Below are 21,374 nucleotides of genomic sequence, written 5' to 3'. Positions count from 1 at the left end.
ACAAGTCTGCCTTTTCATTGCCCCTAATAGAAGATACAAAGCTGGGGCAGCAGAGTGGAGATGTTCAAAGTAACATCTTAAATTCAGACCTTATGACATCTATCCTGCTTATGTAACTCCTCAAATCATGGTGTCATTTTTGCCCAGGCCTTTTCTGAATGATCAGTTATTGAAATGATAGCACCTGATTGTAGGCCTGATTGTCAAACCAAATCTAATCGTGACCACTATATAGAAAAAAAATGATCACCTAGAAACAAACTGCATTTTCTCTAGTACGCACTGATCAAACCCTCTCTGACAGATGTCACCTCTGCTGCACTCTCTCTGTCTGATCCTCACCCAGTTCTGGTCCTCTCTGAAGCTCCTGCACTCTGATCATCAGCCCACTCAAAACAGTGGCAATACCTCCATACATCGCTACCAAGGTACACCATAGCAGAGATGAAAATGACTGCTTGCCTGCAAGTACTGCATCTCTACTGGAGGTGAGGAAGGGGAGAGACGGGGTGAAGGAGGGATGAGACAGAGAAAGAATGAGGGAAGGAGAACAATGTTAATGCTTTTACCCAATCACCAACCAGATCCCAGTTAAGACCTTTCTTTCTGCTAAAGAAGTCTTTTGTGGAATCATGACAAAGCTGCAGAAGCAAGCCTTTGTCTGAAAACAAAGAGGAGTGTGTTTGTGTGCAAGAGGGAGCCTGCCATTGTGGCTGTGTGTGTGTGTGTGTGTGTGTGTGTGCGTGCGTGTGCATGTGAACCCGAGTATGTGCACATTCAAGAGCATGGTAGCGTGTGCTAGTTTGAGAAATTGCTTCTCTGAGTGTGTTGGAAGTGTGTAACAGATGCAAGAGTTGTGCAGTTGATGGAGTGTGTGTGTGTGATTGTCTCTTTCATTTCCTTTGTGCTGAAGAAAAAAAACTAGATGGCCTCTGTTCAGCTACAAAATTCTCTAATGATCTCACGTAGCGCATGCACGTGCACCAAATGTGAAACACACACAAACACACGCCAGAAAATGTCACTCCCATGTCACCCTTAACTTGTCACCCCTGTCAACGGTCAGCATCTAGGGAAAAAAATGAGGAGTGAGACAGCAAAGAGACTGCCATCACTGCCTATATGAAAATACACTCAGACAGACAGACAGACAGATAGACAGACAGACAGATAGACACACACACAAACAGATATGCACAGACAGAGTGACGAATCAGCCTCTGTAGTCGCCATGCTAATGGAAATTCTACCCAGCAGATGTGTCCTGTTGGAAGAACACATGGAGTGTGAAACAGGCTTATGTACGCATACAGGTACTAAACCAGTAGAAATGGTCTGAGTGACTTTGTGTGTTTAAGAGATGCTTGCTGGCCAAAAGTAAACAAGACTCAAATGAGTGCATGACATCAATAAAATTCAAAAAATAAATAAAACAAAACACCTAAACATTGTGGCACCATGTATAAACATAGATATTTAAATATACAAAAACATTTGCATGCAAATAAGTATATAAGTGCCATCCTTCCTCCTGCCACACAAAGGCATACTGTATAATCTGGAGCTAATATAAAATATTCTACATAAGGGCCTATAGGAACAAGGGAGGGTGCCTAGTAGAATAAAAGGCACAAGGTGAATGAAGAGGAAACATACTGTAGGTGATGATGTATGAAGGTGTGTGTGAAAAGTGAAAATTATTTTGAGAGAGGAGAAAAGAGGTGAGGACATTGGAGGGAGGGGAAGAGAAGTGAGAAAAGCATACAAGAAGAGATGAGTGTCAGGAGATCAGTCCTGTAGTGCTCCATGAAGAAACAAAAGTAGCCTTCCAGAGTTAAACTGGGGGACAGGGATACAGTAAGTGGGGCAGATGGATGGCTTCTGAATATATAAACAGCATCTGTCTGGAAGCCAGACTCACTAAACTGCATGAACTCCATCTGAATTTCCCCCTGCACTGCACCCAAAATATGCCCACTGGTATTTACTTTTTTGCTCTTTCTTGTTCTAGCTCTGTGTTCAGTTTCTCTTCAGTTTTCCAACCCTCAAGGGTTTTAACTATTAAAAACAAAAACATAATGCGTGCACACACACACACACACACACACACACACACACACACACACACACACACACACACACACACACACACATTAAATTTGCTCTGTATGAACCTATGCATGGATGGCTCCATGTTATTCTGCTTCAGCACCCTTCTAGAAAGTCGACCGTGTGCGCATGCGTGGCTAGAGCACGCTACTGCAGACAGGGGGCGTCAACATGGCGTTCTCTCCTCGACGACCGCACTGACTGCAACCTGCCAATGAGAGAGAGAGGGAGAGAGAGAGAGAGAGAGGGAGAGAGAGAGAACGAGAGAGAGATAAGCGTAGGCTACCATTCTGTCAAGCCTCCATCCTTTTTTTCCAGCCCTATGAATCCCTACACATTTCCAGGAGGATAGGGTGATTTAAGAAGATTTTTTTAAAAACACATCGCTCCCTTGTTTTTCCTGCGCAGTGGATGGTTTTTGTGTGGCAACAGCAGCAGACGCCCGAGCTTGTAGAGCAGGTGTGAGAGACAGCGGCGACCGCTCCTCTCCTCCCTGTTTCCAAGGGGAAATGTCGAGCGAGAAGCCGGTTTCAGTACCACCGGGCTCTGCTTCTTCGCTCACGGACACGGAACGAGACTCCCATCCTGCACCGGGCTCCTCTGTGCAGCAGCAGCAGCCGCCGCCGCCGTCGCAGCAGGTCGCCCCGGGCGCTGGCTCCGGCGCCACCGGGGAAAGGATGGTGTCTGCAGCCGGCTCTATGGTCCTCCCGGCCGGGGTGATCAACCCCGCTGTCCCGATCAGGAATATCCAGATGAAATTCGCCGTGTTGGTGGGCCTGATCCAAGTCGGGGAGGTTAGCAACAGGGACATCGTGGAGACGGTTCTGAACCTGGTGAGTAGAAGCAGGACCAAGCAAGGGTAGAAAACACAGAAAGGCAGCCATAGAACACAGTAGAATCACTGCGCCCTAACCCGCTATGTTTTATTTACGATGCTTCACTCCCCTGGTTGTGTGGCTTTCAGGGGATGATGTCATTTGTTTGTTCGGAGGATGGATGTAGCGTTTTTCTTTTCTGCAGATAAAAAAGGAGCTCACATAAGGAGGTGTGTGTGGTGAGGACAAAATAAAGCTGTATTATTGTTAAGCCCAGAGAAACTGAATGAAGCATGTGACCCCACCAAGGCATGGAGGGTAGTCTGATGATCACCAGCCATTGTTGACTAAATGACCCGTTTGCGGTGCAACAACGAAAAGGCATTTCCAGTCAGACTGTACTATATGCAGGCTATTCTCCTGACCCCGTTATGTACCCTGCATTGATGCATAGGCAGGTTGTAACAAACGGTGAATGGTCGCAATGTTGAGCACAGTACCGAGACCCAAACGGATTTGATTTGTTTTCCTAATGAGCGAAATCCTGCAGGTATCTGTCGAGCACGGAAACTAAAATTAATCCAACAGGGACAAAGGCCGACTAGCATTATGCTATCCATCGACATATGTATGTGTATGAGAATGGCTCAAAATTATGCATAGGCCTATTGTTGAAGGCAGGGCCCTGCATCCTGTGCGCAGAGGAGTGATGTATAGGTAGCTGTGAAGCGGGTTATATTGCTGTACTTCAACTAGCGATGATTTTTATTTGAAAATCAGATCTGCTTCACTTACCTTCATCCCATCTTTACACCTCCATCGGAGGTTTGTGTATGCGATGCTGGGCCTACCCTACACAACACATCAGAGGATTTAATCCAGCTGGGGTGTTTTTTTGGGGTTTTTTTTTGACATGACTAGTGTTTCCCGTTACAAAACAGATGAGCAAAATGTACAGCAGACGTGGGTCTGGAGGTCTAATGCGTTAGGAGGATATAGGACGCGCGTGTTGGATGCTGCCATTCTGTTTTCCCTCCTCCATGCATCAGGCGATGGCGTCTACTGCATGATATTACATATGTGCCATGAAAAGAGGGGGCTCTGATCATTATTCATTTTCTTGTGAGGAAGAATTAGAATAATGTAGACATAATTTATAAGCTGACTTCAGTGCAATGGAGGTTGGCTATTTCAGGGTTTCATGTAGCCAGTGGCCTATTTACTAACTGGATGCTTGGAGCAGGATAGCCAACAGCTGGGCTAAACCATTTTCCTCTCAGTCAAACTGGTGAGCAGTCCGGATTCAGGTCGACTCTCATCTCCAAATCGATTATTGGTACTACACGGTAGAGCAAAGGGGGCTTTGCTGGCTCATCCTGACCTTGCCTCCTTTCCTCATACCCCCCCCCCCCCTTCTCAATGCACAGGCTGATAACCATCTATCCTGTTCCCCGGGCCTCCCTGTTTCACTCTGGAGGGGCTGAGAGGAATGATGCTGCCTGCATAGACTGGCCTGGCTGGGCAGCGCCATGCATTTAAAAGCAGGTGGAGAGGAGGAGGAAGATAGGGGGTTGAGGGAGGGTGGGGGAGGAGAAGAGAGAGAGTGGAGGAGGAGGATGAGGTGGTAGGATGCTGCAGTGGCTATGTGCTCAGAAATCACCAGCTGATGCAGCGGAAGAGGAAAGGTTTCTGGATTGGTCCACATCGGATCAGTGGAAGCTCATCAGAGTATATAACTGAAATACAGTTTTACATAAATACCTGCTTTTAGGCCCACACATTTATTTATTTTTTTGTGAAGGTTGGTCTGTTGCTTTAACACACAAAGGACTGTCACCCTGATAAATTAAAGCAGTATGCGTTGGCCAAATAAAGCTTTACTTTCTAAATCCTGAATTGAACAATCAGTTCTGGTTGCAAAGCTGCCAATAGCTAAGCCTGTTAGGGAATTCTGTTGCCCAGCTCCTTAATTAAAGGAGTTGAAACAAAGAGGTGTGGAGGCAGGAAACCTCAGTGGTCATGCTACTGGTACAATGAGTCCACTGTGACCCAAAAGCTGATCCATTATTCTAGTCAATTGTGGGAGACCACAGCAGCCACATTCTCTGTCCACCATGGCTGTATTGATCAGACCCCCACTGCAGCTCGGGTGAACAGACGGCTTGATCAGATGTGCTTCCTGGTCTGTACGGTGTGATGCTGGCTGTTTGGGTAGAGATGAACTGAAATAGTAGACAATAAAAATCAGCCTGGGCTAGCATGCTGGCTGCGCTGAAGCCGATACAGTGTTTATCTGAACTGCAGCCAGTGTATCCATTAACATATTGGGCATGTTATTGCCTCTAATCATGTAATAATACTGCTTTTAAATGAAAGGGAACGTGCAGATAGAACATACAGTGCACACATACAGAAACATATACAATTTGTGTGTGTTGGGGGAGTGGGGGTTGCTGGCAATGAGGTGCTCAGCTATTAACATTAACACAGCATCACAGTTGTCAAGGCAACACTGCTCTTTGACTGCCTGCTTCCAGACGCTTGACCACCTGGTGCTGCTTTCCACTTCCGGATTTCTATCACAGTACTCTGCCACAGCGTTTCTCCCTTTACTCACTCTTTCTTTGTCCGTCCCTCTTTCTCCTATTCTGTGCTGTTATCGTGAGAAATTCTGTATTTATTGGCAACAACACCAGCACTGACTAACTGAAGAGGGGGCAGCTAGAAATGAGTGATGTCATCAGTGGATAAGCTCATGTTGGATACACACGGGTGATAGATTAAAGTAAAAACTCGTATCTGGTGTCTGGGTGTTTGGCCATTATAAGCCCCCAGAACAGCTTCAGTACTCTTTTGTCTCTCTGAGCTCTGTGGAGAGATGGACAGCACTCTTACAAAAGATATTCTCTCATTTGGTGTTTGAAAGATGCTAGAGAGCACATTTAGGGATGCAACTAAGAATTGTTTTCTTAATTGATAAAGCTGCTGATTATTTTTCTCAATTAATTGTTTTGTCAGATGTCAGAAAATTGATAAAAATGCCCATTATAATTGCCTAAAGCTCAAACGTAACAGAGTAGACACTGTAGACATTGCTTTGTGATCACAAGTCAAAAAGGCTGTAAAATGTCTACATTATTATATGACACTGAGGACAGTATGCTTGATATTATGGTGGTTTGTAGTTTGGTGATGGCTCCACTTACTGGCTGTGTCATCCTTTCAGACGGTCCCTTACTGCTCTGGTGGTTCTATGGGTTGAAACCTGTCATTTTTCTTGTTAATGGTCAGCCAGTTTCTATCCCAGCCTATTTGCTCTGACATGTGGTGATGTTAGAGTAACGTGAGCCAGGTCAGGAGGAATGTTTGACATCTGCTCTATCTTACTGAACGGTACTGTCATTTCTATTCTTTATTTGAAGAGTTGAGAGCTATGTTTCAAATGCATCTGAAGGCAGTACTGTTAGACCCTCTGCTTAAGTACAGCACCAGCTGTGCTTATTTATAGACAGCTTTATCTAGTTGTAATGCGTTTTTTATTTGGGATCAAAACCGCACGTTTGTCTGGGATAGAAAATGATTGGTGACACACTCTGGCACCCTCTCCATCTCCATGCCCGTTCTTTGCTTTTCACTCTCTCTATACTTTCCTTCTTGGTTAGATGCAATATCCTCTGGCAGTGTCAATCCCCACCAGAGCCCCCTTAGTGGTCTCACAGAGTCTCTGTTAGCAAACACCTCATTATTCCTGTCCACACACTCCACAATTACCAAGGTCACCTGATACCAATCCAACAGACGTCAAAGTCAGCACACACACACACACACACACACACACACACACACACACACACACACACACACACACACACACACACACACACACACACACATTAAATTTGACACACACACCAAAAAAAATAGACATCCACTCACTCAGATATTCATATATTGGCAATCAGAAGCAAATTCAAACATACACATGCAGGGGATCACTTATGTGCAACCCCTCCCCTGTGAAGAGTATCGTTGAAAAGGAGGGAAAAAAGAACGAGGACAGTATTTTGAAATAGAGTGTGTCTGTATTTTGTAATTTGTTCAACACTGCAGTGACACCAGGATGCTGATGAATACCTCTAAGATTTATAAAGGAAAGGCCACCCAATTTTAAAACATATTGTGTGACATGTTATTTTTTACTCTGGGTTGGTTTGAATTTAATTTAGCTATGTTCTAATTTTGCCCTGTGGCTGCAGACTTGGTGCTCAGACTAACTATTTCTCTGCAGCGCTATGATCCCCCTGCATGGCCATGCAGGGGAATGACAATGCGTCATCATGTGCTCACACAGCCATGCAGATGAATCTCATAACAAACTTCCCATTAATAGACTTAAATGGTCCAATGAATTATGTGTGGCCGTGCAGGTGTGTGTTGAAAACCAATGATATACCTGTGCATAAATGCAGGAGCTGTCATTTGAAATGACCAGTTTTATAACATTTTCATTTCAGTTTTTCCAGTTTCTGGACAAAAAGTACAGTGTGTAAAGATTTGTCTATATACCTTTTATGCACCACAATATTTGTAGTGTAGCTCAAGTACACAGTGAAAGGTGCTATATGCAGCATTGTTACAGAGGACATATGCACCTAACGAAGTATTTTATTCTGGGACTCTATTGGGATATCTTTGCATGATTTACAGTTAAAAAAGGTCATTTTTTATCTTACACTGGCCTTTTATGCAGCCCCTCAGTTTAGCCTCTGTCTGAAACAGGTTGTTATAGCTCCTGTCTCTTTAAGGCCCCCCTCCTGATGGGCCCACTCCGTTCTGATTGATTAACAAGCAATAGATTTTGACAATGTGAATAACACAACAAGAAAGACCATGGAATGGACAGTTTGTGGGCATGCGAAAAACAATCTGACATGATCACATGGAGGAAGTAAAGGTAACATTGGAAATAGTGCTTTCAGAGTCTGACATTATAGCAGTATAGAAATGACAGAGAATCACAAAAAGCATGTTAAGACCCCTTTTAAAGAGCTCTTATTTTATCTAATGTCAAATGAATTGTGATGGTGGTGTTGTAGTATTGCCATAGAATAATTAGGCCATGGTCAAGATGACAGGCTCTGTGCCTCATTAGCTTTGTTGATTGTGGACCACTTCCACAAAAAGTGTTGTGTTCTGTTAAAATGCTACATGTAACTCCTTTTAACTGTGTGTACATGAAAAGCATATTGGCAGCCCCTGTATTATTTCCATGGGTAAAACAGGCAAAATAATATTGAGAAACTGTAATATTACTTGTATTTCACTTGTACTGATCTGCTGGTGTATCCTCGCTTCATGGAGGAGGGGCTAGCATTAACCTCAGGCTTTTGCTGCAGCAACGAAAAGAAAAGTGTTTATGAAAGAGGATGTACATTTTGTTCATCTTAACCAAGTGTTTTCCAGGGGGGAAAGATTAGTAGCTGTAATGCTGCAGAGAAGCTTAGTCAGTTTGTGCCTGGGGGCTACAGCCAGTTAGCAATGTTAGCTAACCATGACAACAGTCTTGGTACTGACCCAAGGAACAAAAAACAGCTTGAAATGTTATTACATGGCTGACCTGCTACATCAACTGTGTAAACACACACACACACACACACACACACACACACACACACACACACACACACACACACACACACAGATGCTCTAGAAGAGGTGGAGGACAGAGGGTGTGGTTTCCACCGCAAGGTCATGAGGACTTTGCTATCTATCACACAGCTGAGTTGTCCTGACCCCAGTATGAGCCAGAGAGATAGAAAAAGATGATGTGGGGAGGATGCTCATCTTTGCCATAGAAGGAGTGATAGAGAGATGAGAGAAATGATGAGAGGGATTCAGAGAGTTTCAGAATGGAAATTGAAAAGTGTGTGATTGTCCTTCAGGTACTCTTTTCTTCTTGAGTGTAACATAGGTCCAGCTGTATGGTGGTCTGTGGGGGTCTGATGAGTTCCGGCCCCCCCTGTGGAGCCTCATCACACTGTGTGTATCACCACTCCTTCCTCTCCTCTGCTCTTGCCGACCGCAGAGTTAAGAAGCAGTCCTATGGACCTGAGTACACGGAATAGTTTGAACACTCTGTTTGTAACAAAGCACAAAAGCCTGGTCGAGAGTTTTTGACATTTTGAGTTTTAATTGGCCATTTTTCTTCATCAGTCACTTGTCACAGTGTGGGATTAGCCTCTACTGGCTTTTTATGGTTAGTGCTCCTGGTTGAAAGTGAGGGCTGCAGCTTCCACGCTCTGAGGCATGCTGGACAAATCTAGAAACCTTTTTCCACCATGTGGCAAATATCCAGGGAAAGAAAAATAACCAATTAAAATCTAAATGTCAAGTCGTCCCTTAAACGAAGAACCCCATCACTCCCAAATCCTCTTACAAGCAACCCTCTCTATAATGATCTGCTTCAGAGTCAGATCAGTCTTTTTAAGGTGTAATTCTTGGTTTAATTATAATTTCTGTTTCAGTCTTTGTGGCTCGAATTAAAACACGATTTGCATTAAATGCTCACCAGTCTGATTTGTATGTGTGAGTGTGTGCGATGTTAAGTACCAAGCTAAACTGTTCAACTTACTGAATAGAGCGCCTCAATTCTGCTCCACTTTTCTAAATTCCACCTCATCCTCAGTCAGCTGCTATTTCCAGATGCTGGGATTTTTCAGAGGATAAGCCAAGTCAGATTTTTTGGGTTAAGGAAGCTTCTGGGAATGAGGAGAAGACAGAAAAAAGTCCCATCTTTTCTTAAAGACACCTTTTGTTATTTCTCCGTGGCTCCCTCCGATTCACCATTCTTTATCTCCTCTAAGCACATCCATCTCCCTAACCCCTCTGTGTAATCTTGTCCCTCGCTCCCTGACTCCCTGGTTGTGTGAAGAGGCTGGTGGATGAATGTGGATGATCCCTATTGTGAGGAGGTAATGAAGCTGTCTGCACTGCTGTTACTCTCCTGTTTCTTTCTCCACTCACTTTCTCCTTCCACTCATCTTTGCCACATTTCAAGCCTGGAGGGAGACTATTGGCTGTTAACCACACGTCTGTGCTTTCTTCTCACCTCGCTATGTATTTGTAAGTATGGAGGTAGTTGCAGAGGAGCTAGATTACAAAAGAAATGTGGGTCCAATGAGGTAAGGAGTAGCAGAGTAGATGAGGTGGAGATGAGTCTGTACCTTTTTCTATTTTATTTCATTTCTTGAGTTCAGCAAGTATTTTATTTCTTATTTCTGAGGACTCCAAGAGAAATAAATCATTGAACCGCGCTGCAGTGGCTTTTTGAAGTATTTTTGACATGCAAAGAGTATTACAGTGTCTGCTAATAATGTTGTAACAGTTCAACTTGCACTGACGTGCCAGTCACAAATCTATTTCAAATAAATTCCAATTGATCTGCTAGATAAATAGATTTGATGAATTAAACATGAATTTCACATACAAGGCAGATGCTCATTACCAACGACTGAACTTCAAATTGAATCAAACCAAACATTCACACCCGTGTTTGCTTTACTCTTTTAGGCTTTCAATTTAAAATCTTACAGATGTCATTATAAAACGTAGTTATTTTTTGATTGAATTCTTAAAAATGGCTGTATATTGATTGCGTTATTGTTTTTTTGGATGTTTTCCTGGATATTTTCACATGAGAAGGCTAGATTAAGTATAAACTGACAAATTCTTGGATTTGTGTTTCAATTAAAAATCTAAACTAATGAGCTCTAATGTGTAGAGAAAATAAAAGAACTTATCACAAAAGGCTCATCACAAATGGTAACACTGAATCTTTAAACTAAAGTGATAATACTGAGTCATCATCATCACTGACCAAACCAAACCTTTAACTGGTACTCTATCACATTATAAAGTGTACTGTAAATGGCTTGCCATGTACTGAACTAAACATAACAACAAACCAAACGTACTACTGAACAACAGCAGTATGATTGTCCGTGACAAATAAGAGCAATTTGAAAATATCTTTAAAAATTGTCACATTGGCAAAACCAAAAGTAAGACTCAATGCTCCTGAAAATGTCAAATGGTGTTACCACAAAAGAATGATAAATATTGAATATTTTATCTACCAACAGTGTAGTTAAATATAGTTCTACAAATAATTATTTCATTTAATTAAAAAAAAAGGTTCATGATTGTTACCTCATCCCCCAGATTAAATGTAATATTTAGAACAATTGTCTTCCATTACCTTTATTTAAAATAAAAAAATTAGAATGTAAGATCATGCCAAATTTGTTGGTATGGTGTTTTTATTGAGAATTTAGCATTTTTAAGCAAGTTTAATTATTTGGTACAACGATTTTATGGTGTTATGGATTAAAAGCAGCGATTGTTGCTGGATCCACAAAAAATGAATGTGTGAAAGTTATTCATACATTTATTTTCACATTTTAACCCATTTTAAATTTGACTAAACACATGGACACAAACAAAACATCGTTGACCCATGAATGCAATGTGTGAATGCAAAAATATAGTGAGTGTCTACAAATCTTATGTGTAATTTACACCTCAGCATGTGATTAGATCCCTTAATTGATATTTTCTAACAGTGAGAAATGCAACATTTATCATAAATCGAACCTGGTTAAGTAATTGTCTCTTTGTGTTTTTTAAACTGTAACATTATTTCTACTCAATAAATCAAACTACAAATTGATTGTCATTTGTATTTTTAATTCATTTGTAAAAAAACAAAAATGTAAATGCTACAGTAAAGCTACAGTAAGCTTCTGTACATAAATGTTGTTTTCCCCTGCGCTCCCTGTTTCCAAACTATTGTGTCTGGCTGGTTCATGCTATTGTGTCTCTTTTGTGTTTTTTTTTGCTTTTCTAAGATGTATGTGTATGTGTATAGCATCTGTGTGTGTGCATGTGTGTGTGTGTTGGTGTTGGGAGGAGGGTTGTGGGTGTCCTTTCTATGGAATCTTCATACAGCACTTTTGGATCAAAAACCATGTTGACACATTGCATTGTTGCTGTGAGTGTCTGGCACCCCTTCAATGCACTAATCTTCACATTATAACAGGCTGCTTTGTTTGAATCACCTGGTGTTTGTGTGCTGCGCTGGTGTGTGTGTGTCTGTGTGTGTATGCCCCCAACATCACCGAGAGTTGATAAATGAATGTTCCTACAAACCCTTGCTTTAATGTCTTACACCTTCATCTGTACATTTTACACATACACACACACACACACACACACACACACACACACACACACACACACACATACACACTGTTCTTTTCCTTCTTGTAGCTCACATCATTGCCTGGCAGGGGTGATTTTATATTCATGCTGCCCTACTTCGCCTCACTCCCTTGGCTCCTCACGTACACACACACACACACACACACACACACACACACACACACACACACACACACACACACAGTGTCTGCTTTACTGTGAAGTATAGCTAACTGTGTAGCTATTCATCATGCTGCATACTGCAGTGGCCAAACGTTGATTATAACAAACTTTGTAGTGTGTGTGTGTGCGTGTGTGTGTGTGTGTGTGTGTGTGTGTGTGTGTGTGTGTGTGTGTGTGTGTGTGTGTGTTGAAGTTCAGTATTCAACAACTACCCCTAATGTTATTTTATAGTTGGACATCTAGAATCTCCCTGTTTGATTCATCCATCCCTGCAGCATGAGTAACAGTTTGTGTCAATAGTTGTAACAAGTCATTTAACACCATATTAGATAGGTTAGCAGATTCACACTCAATTTCTGCATCCGTATCAATGTATCAATGTATCAGAACTGCATGTTCTTGTCATGAAAAAGACACTTCAGTAATGATTGACAGCTGCGGCTGAAGGAGAGGTTTAAACTATTTTTCAGGGGATGAAGCAGCTTGATTACAGAAGGGCATTGATGTTTTTTACAGTCCAAAGAGAAGAAATGAGCCAATGACACAATATGCTCCTTTCATTGTGTTCCTCTTCTTTTCTTATGATGCTGCTCGATTTGCACTGCAGCAGATCTCGTTTTAGTACTCACAATAAAGTTGGGTCTGTGTGTTCTTGTTCATGTCAGCAAGGGAAATAAGACCAGTATCCTAATCTAGTGTGGTGAGGCCTTATTCGACAATAACATTCTGTGTGAGGGCTGGCTTCACTCAAAGCATTTTATGCCATTGTTAGGGTTCATGATAAATCCTACCTCAAAGTACAATGGGTTTCATCCTGTAGCCACGTGTTATGAAAATCTAAAGTGACTGCTGATTGACATGTGCTAACGTGTTCACAAGTCACCTCACATTTATGTGTCAGTAAGTAAAGAAAAATGTTAGTGAAACGTTCCAGATTCACTAAAACCGAGAGTGACAGCATGCAGGGGCAATGCCAGTGGCAAGATCCTGAAATCAGTAAAGCACATGATTACATCATATAAAAAAGAAAAGTTTTTGTACAGTTAAAATATCAAAAATAGCTTTTCAAAGAGCAGCTTTGAAAGATTTTGATGAGGCAGGTCAGTTGTATTATGCTTTAAATTACAAAAATTTAAATGAATGCATAAGAATTTTTTTGGAGGGGAGGGGGTTGGGTGAATGCCAATAAATAAAGCAAGCTATTACATAAACCAGTAGCTGAGACCCCCAGCCTACACACACACACACACACACACACACACACACACACACACACACACACACACACACACACACACACACACACAAACACACACACACCAAAATCATTTATTGATTCATTCCAAATCTTTATTGGCAAAAATGAACATCAATTAAAATTGTTTCCATTTTTAGAACCTTTACTTTTGATAAATGTCTCTTTTATAGTATAAGCTAAACATTATTATTACTATTATTTTGAGGACTCAACAGAGTAGGCCTAAACACACCTCCTTAACAAAAGAATAATAATGATTCACTATCAGTGTGATACATGCTTAGTCAGCACCTTTACATACAGCTCTGTCCTATTAAGCTCAGACCAATTAACTGGAATGAGGGCAGTTTGTTGCATATCCACATGCAAATGTGAACACCTGTTTAGACACAGCTATACACTGTGTTCATTTGGTCTTCCTTACAATATTGTATATGTAACTGTGTTTGGTCAGTGTGAGTGCAACAGTGTGTCCTTTGACCATCCAAAACCTTTTATATCCATTCTCATGGCAATATTTCTTTGACACTGAATGGGCTTGAAGGTCGGCCAGCTTGTCTTCACAGCTGAGGTATTCATCGTCCTTGAGGCTGTAAATGTAGGGTCCACGATACCTTTGATAAGTACTCGTCAACATTGGTAAAACATGACTTAATTTCATCCCATAGCTAATTCATGGGTCTGGTAAACTTATTGTTTAAAGGTGCAGGCACAGGGGAAATTGTTATAGCTCACTTTTTGACATTTTCCCTACTCTGTACTTCAGTTTGTGCACAAAAGTATTGAAAGCGTCTTTGCTCTGTGCAACATTCAATTGAGGAACCTGCATGTGCTTAGAGAGTGAATATGTCTTTTAGGTATTCCGTTTGGATCCAAAATGCATCAGTCAGTCTGTTGTTGTCGTGGCTACAGTGGTAGACCTAAGAATGGCTTGTTTCAAGTCATCAACGTGAATATATTGCATGTAAATGACGTTCATGGACTCATCAGATACTGATGCTTAATCCAACTGAAAGGCAAAGAGAACATTCCTAAGCCTCTCAGCAGCTGGGTTTGACCCTCTGCAGCAATTTGATCAATTCTGTCTTTGGCAGTGTGGTCAGAGAGCAGGATGGTTTTCACTGTATCCACCACACAGCCTCTTAACAAGTTACAGGTAGGTGGGTTTGATTAGCTGCTCTCTAATATTGTTCAACTGAGCCTTGGCAGTTAATAGTGTACTGTGGCTCTGTGTAAATCACTGTCTGCCCTTTCAAATGCTTTTCTGATGTCTGTGGATCTTTTTGATGGTGCCACCTGCTTATTCCTTTCAAAAAATCCCTGACTTTGACCAGCAGTCCCCTGGTGTTTTCTTTTCGGGTGTCGTTTAATTTGGCTTGGCTTCATGCTGCCATTTGCTAGCTTCTCGCCACAAGTGACTGGTCGAGACCTTTCCTGTCCTTCAAAAACCAGAATGCAGGTAACTCTTGGGATATAGCCTTTTGTTGTTACTTTTGTTGATACTTCATAGTCATTAGTACTTTTACTTTTCTCAGACATGTTGTGTGGTTCCATATTGATGCTCTGACTGCAGGAAAAACCAGGATGAACTAGCTAGTAGGGCTGGGCAATATATTGAAATTATATCGATACTGTGATATGAGATTAGATATAGTCTTAGATTTTGGATATCGTAATATCGTCATCGAGTTGTCTTTTCCTGGTTTTAAAGCTGCATTACAGTAAAATATATTATTTTCTGAACTTAACAGATTGTTCTAGCTGTTCTTGTATGTACCTTTTATCCACTTTGTCATTATATCCAACTATATTTGAATGAGGACCAAAAAAAAGTGAGTGGTTATACTTTAACACAGCAATGTTTAAGCTAACTATCAGCATCCTAACATGCTCATAGTGATGATGTTAACATCCATACTTGTTCACCATGTTCATCATCTTAATTTAGTGTGTTATATAAATGAAGTTGAAGTTGAAGTTGTTAGCTTGGTAACATTTTTTAATAAGCTCCATAGCATTCCTAAATTTCAACCTCATGGTTGCGCCAGAGAGAAAATAAGGGGATCAAGTCATTGCAATTCATTGTGTGGGAATCAGGAATGGTTCTGTGCTAATACATCCGATAGATGTAGTGTTATTTCATCAGATATGTGAAAACTTTGACCTGCTGGTGGCTTTACATGGAAAGTCATCCAGCTCTTGTTGCGACATTGCAGTCTGGACCAAAATGTTGGAACTGACCAATACACAGACCAGTGTTCTGACATTGACATTGGGTTTATTTTTATTTATTAATTCATTAACAAGAGAACTAAAAAAAGTAACTAACACAAAATCGGTCCATGGCAATCTACTCGAATCCTTCCCATGCAAATCCACAAAGTCCACTTTTTCAGAGTCTGGGTCTTATCATCTGCCAAACAGTGAAGGATAGGGTTCCATGTTTTGTAGAACTGAAATGGCTTTTCCATCAAAAAATAGCTTAAGGCCTCCATCGGCCTGAATTCCAGGGCAGATCTGATCCACTGTGTTATGACAGGAGTATGTGTAACAGTACACAATGTCTAACCATGTCAACTAACCTCTTCCTGCAAACACTTTCACACTCACAAACACTGGTAGATGGAGGTGGAGGATGAGGTTTTGCAGCCAAAACCTTGCAGTGGTGAGTCATTGTATTACCCTCCTGCCTTCACTCTGCCTCATCCACTCGCCCACTCCATCACACTCCCTTCCCCTGCCCCCGCCCTGCCGCCGCTATGCTCAGGCTGTGGTTCCAGGAAAACCATTAGATTGGAATATAGAATATGAATGCAGAGAGGAGCACTCCTATAATCAAGTCTTGCTCTGTCTGTTTGTTCATGTTACCTCAAGTGTCACATGTGGACATTTTAGTACAGGCTCAATCACACAATGACAGAATAATTTCTTTCGTTTTTTTACTTTGATTTCAATTTGACATTGATGATTTTAAATAATTTTGTGCTGCTTCAGTACAGGACTGGATTTGCAGAGGGATCTTTTTTTTCGCCTCCAAATGTAATAATTGATGTTTTATGATTTATGAAGTGTCTGTATTTGGTTTTCAGAATTGTCTCACTCACTCTCCGCCCCCATCCTTTGAGTTACTTCTTCCCTCTGATATTATTTTAGATTTTGCAATAGCACTTGCAATCTTTCTGAAATCAAATGTTTATTTTCGTTTCCTCTTGGCCCTCTTGATGATGAGAGTGTTACCTCTCAAGGACGTGAGTGCTTGCTGGTAATGGCCTGTGATATTTGAGAACGGATTTTGTGTTGATATGACCTTTTGATAGGAAATTGTTTTTTGTGATTGAATTTGACATTTGACATCCTCATCTGGGGAGCCCGATTTCCCTTTCAAGGTAGCGATATGGTAACATTCTACAGTACATGTTGTGTGTGTGAGAGTTAGCATAGTAATGTTTTATACTAATGTATATTAAAGTTGGACTGTTGTTGTTGCAAATGTATTTTTTATTATTTCAATGCAATTATACTGGCACAGGATTTGGTCTACCATACAGAACCCCAACTGAATAGCAGCTGCATTCAGTCAATTATCCGTGTTAACTTGGCTAGCACTGTTAGCTTAATATTCAATACTAGTAATCAGTAAGTTACCTTCTGAATATTAGAAATTGCAAATGTGAAGGACTTGAAAGGTAACTCATTCTCATCTTTCAAATGTTAATACTTCCTTACAATTGCATCTGTTTAAGTCATAAAGTTTGAAAGTCTTTCTTAGCTTACTTATATCCATTAGTTATCCATTAGTATCCATGAAAATATCCTCCAGGATGATGGCGCTGTTTGTAAATTATTCCACTGTAATGGGAGCTGTGTGATAAAGTATTAATGTATTAGATCCCCTAAGGTCATGCTAATAAGGCAAACTTCCCAGTGTAAAAACTCGGCATTGGTCAAAATATGCAAAATACATGATTCTGTGTTGATCACCACAAATGCAAGCTTCAAATGGTTCCATCTCAATGTTTTAATCCCAAAGCACAAGCCTCTGACAGCTGCTACACTGCTATTGCTGTGTCTGCTGCACTTCAAAAAACATGGAGTACAAACAGCATGTCTTCACCACTGTCCAGTGTGGAGGACAAGTCTGAAGTAAAGCTACTATAGTGACAAGCCACTAACACAGTAATACCTTGACAGAGAAGCAGCTGAAGGTTTATCAAGAACAGTGTTTAAAATGCTACAGTATTGAGGGCAATATATGGCTGAGGCATCATGGGTCTCTGTGTATGTGCGATTACATTCTCTGGCTGTCTATCTTGACTTGCCATTATCTTGTGTGTACAGTATGTTTGTGCACCATGTGTGGTCTGTGCTAAACAACATACAGTACATCATGCTCCACTAACCCTTCCAACCCAACTTTGTATGTGTGGGCAGTGCACATGTGTGCGTGCGTGTGCATGCGTGTGTGTGTGTTTGTGTGTCCTTCCCAACCCTGTCTTATGATGATGGATTACTGAGAGTCATTGGAGCTGTTTGCAGCCTCCCTTATCCTCCATCGGCCCTGGCTCAGTGGAACAGTACTCTCCATTGTTTCAGTGGATGGTGAACACGCACATGGACGTGTATGTGTGTGCGTGTACTTTCACACATGCATGCACATATCCTATCTGCTGCGACACACACACACACACACACACACACACACAACCAAACAAACAGATTAGTGATCCTGTATTGCCACCAGCCTGGCCTGAGTCAGGTCTGCAGGGCTTATCTGCTGACCTTTGAACTTAGCATCAGCTAGTCTACACCTGCTCCATCTCACCAGCAGACACACACACACACACACACACACGCACGCACGCACGCACACACACATTTCATTCCCCTTCATTGAAAGCCTGTATTCATTCATGGTAGAATATGAAAGATTTAACAGAAATACATTTGTATTTCTCTTAAATTTTGGTCTATTAACACATACTTGATACACCAAATGACATTTAAGACATTTAATACTGTACAATATATAATATTTATGTTTATAGGTGCACAGGAAGAATAGTTCATACTGACATGCAACTCTCAGTTATCTTCTCCTGTCTGTATTTTTTGTATTGATGATAAGCCCAGTGAGGTGTAAGCAACATGCAGGATGCCCTTTAGGACTTTACTTCCTGTCAGCTCCTTTTGAAATGAGCATATATGAGTCGAGTAAGAAGACAAGGCGAGAAGGCCTTGTTAAAGTACTGAATCCCAGCCTTGAGTCCTTCCTTCTGAGGCTCCCATGGTATAACCACAAGGATGCCCTTGTTACTGCCTGTGTTGAGAGGGGAAAACAATGAAAAGGGAGGAAATTGAGTTGCCTCTTGTCCCTGACAGAATCAGCTTTTCCTGAGTGGAAGAGGAAAAAAAAGCCCTGTAAGACAACACCTTGACACCACCACCCCAACACACACACACACACACACACACACACACACACCCCTCTCAAGAGTTAACTTATTCCGTGTTTCTGCTTGCTCTGTGTCTGGTAGGATTCAGTAGCTTGTCTAATTTGTTTCATGCTGTCCTTTCAATGGTACCCTCTCAATCACCACGTCTCCTTGATGCTATTTTTCTCCCTGCTTCTTTTTCTCTTCGCTGGGTTTTCTTTTTCTCTCTCGGTGCCTGTTCTCTCCTCTCCTCTAAGCCTCTTTGTTGCCTGGTGAGAGAAGTTGCTTTTGGTTCTTCTCAATTAAACCATAAGTCTCGAGGTCTTAACACATACCTCATAACAGTTTCTGGTCTGGTAAGTCCAAGGCATTTCAATTGTATGTGTTCCCTTGCTACCACCGATTTTAGATTTTCTCTAAATCTGTGGGGTTGAGTCTCTGAGGAGGGTGGATTTGTGCTCAGGCAGTGATTTGTGTAGCTATCGGTTTGACAGAGATCAACAAAGTTTGTTATTTTGGTGACATCCTTGGCTGCTGGAATGTTATATCACATTATATTTTCCAGAAATGATAAAGCTAACACTGTTGTCAGAATGGTGAAATGTTTTTCTGTGTTTTCAGCGTTTGTGTTGTCAGCTATGGCCACTACCACTGATAAATCTAACCTCTCTGTCCCGCTGATTCCATCCAGTTGTTGTCTTTTTCTGGGAAGGACCTAACCAACACTGCGTGACACGAGACCAACTGCAAACACTCTGTTGAAAAGGCTATAGTTGGAATTGGTATTGTGTTTTATCAAGAGGGATGTAAATTTATTCATGAGAAAGTGCAGTGGATTGTTATTTTATCCGGAAGGCATGACACACACACACACACACACACACACACACACACACACACACACACACACACACACACACACGCACACACACACGCACACTTTCTGTCACTAAATTTAAATGTTAAAGACTTTTTTTTGCTGGGAATATTCTTGTGATATAAATTGAACTCTTGCAGTCATGGTTGAAAAATGGCACTAAATGACTTTTATTGGCAGAAAATTCCTCGACATGATCATCACCATAATCTAATAATTGTTAATATAATTGGCTCACAGCCTATCCATCAAATTAAGCTAATTATAAGCTTATAATGAGCCAGCTGTACATAGTTATATTAGTATATTTGGCATCCTAAATATTAATTATTTTTTGCATTTGTTGTTAACTGATGAGTGTGTCCAACTCTCAACTGGAGTATTTTCTGTCCATTGCTATGCTAGTGAAAATCACTATGAAATATGGATTTTATGTAGATGTTTCTGATGCTGTTGTTTGGCATTTGTGAAGGTTGTGTGAAACTGTAAACAATGTGTGTAATAACTTGTGTCTTGACTATGTGCTATTCATGTGTAGTGTTCTGTAAGACAAAAAGGAAAAAAAATATTTTGAGTTTGTTGCCTAATAACATGTGACATGGCTTATTGCTAGATCCGTTACTAAGCCTCTTTGGCCAATCAGGTGGCAGACATTTTAAACGGCCGTTGGATGAAGTCAGAGTTGTGATCACTTGGCTGCAATCCTCAATCCCTGTAGTGTGTGTGTGTGTGTGTGTGTGTGTGTGTGTGTGTGTGTTCCTGACCTGGATTTTTTTTCTCAGCCATGAACAGTATGGTTGTGTTTTGCTGCAGAGCCTTCAAAGAGTAGAGCTCTTACAGCTTTGGTTTTCTTGTCAGCATCATATTTTGCTGTCACAGATTTTCAGTCCTTGGAAGAAAAAAAAAAAGGATGGTAGTAATACAACAATTAGTACAGTTGCAGTTTCAGCTATTTGTCAATGAAATGTTGAGCTGTAGTGAAGGATTTCTACTTAAGCTTCTCTGTTGTCAGTGTATCTGTCAGCAGAGAGAACAGGAGCTGTCCGTTGTGCTGAAAAGACTCTGCTGTATTTGCCTGTCTGCTCTGTTTATCTGTCATTTCTCTGCATGACTCTCTCTGCTTTCCCAAGCAAACATTCACACCATTACTGTTACTGCGCATTTCCTTTCTGCCCCGTTTGTGCCGTCTGACCTCACTTTCTCAGAGTTTGCCTTTCCTCTCTTGATCTCTCCCTCATTGCTGTTTCTCTGTCCTCTTCTTCTTCTTCTTCTCTCTTCTTTTGCTCCTTAGCCTTTCACTTCAGTAAACAGTCATTAAAGACATTTTTTACAAGCTGCTAATATGGTAATGAAATGGCTTCTCACTATTATTCAATTATTTTGGGATGATTACCCATATCCCTCTAGTTCTCTTGCTCTTCCTCTATCAGCACTTTTTTCAG

At 41.3% G+C, this 21,374-nt stretch overlaps 1 protein-coding gene across 3 annotated transcripts in view; it reads left to right on the top strand.

Annotated features, from left to right (window-relative positions):
- The first annotated feature begins 2,618 nt into the window (after positions 1-2,618).
- Positions 2,619-21,374, top strand: part of LOC128370836 (neurobeachin-like) — a 93,514-nt gene continuing 74,758 nt past the window's right edge. For all 3 annotated transcript variants that reach the window (XM_053331006.1, XM_053331005.1, XM_053331004.1), the window contains exon 1: positions 2,619-2,942. In XM_053331006.1, coding sequence (XP_053186981.1) covers positions 2,619-2,942 — 324 coding nt within the window. The remainder of the gene's footprint in view (positions 2,943-21,374) is intronic.

Source organism: Scomber japonicus, chromosome 13 (assembly GCF_027409825.1).
Source record: "Scomber japonicus isolate fScoJap1 chromosome 13, fScoJap1.pri, whole genome shotgun sequence".
Classification (NCBI taxonomy): Eukaryota; Metazoa; Chordata; class Actinopteri; order Scombriformes; family Scombridae; genus Scomber; species Scomber japonicus.
Note: the sequence above shows the minus strand (reverse complement) of the source record. Positions and strands in the feature narration are given on the sequence as shown.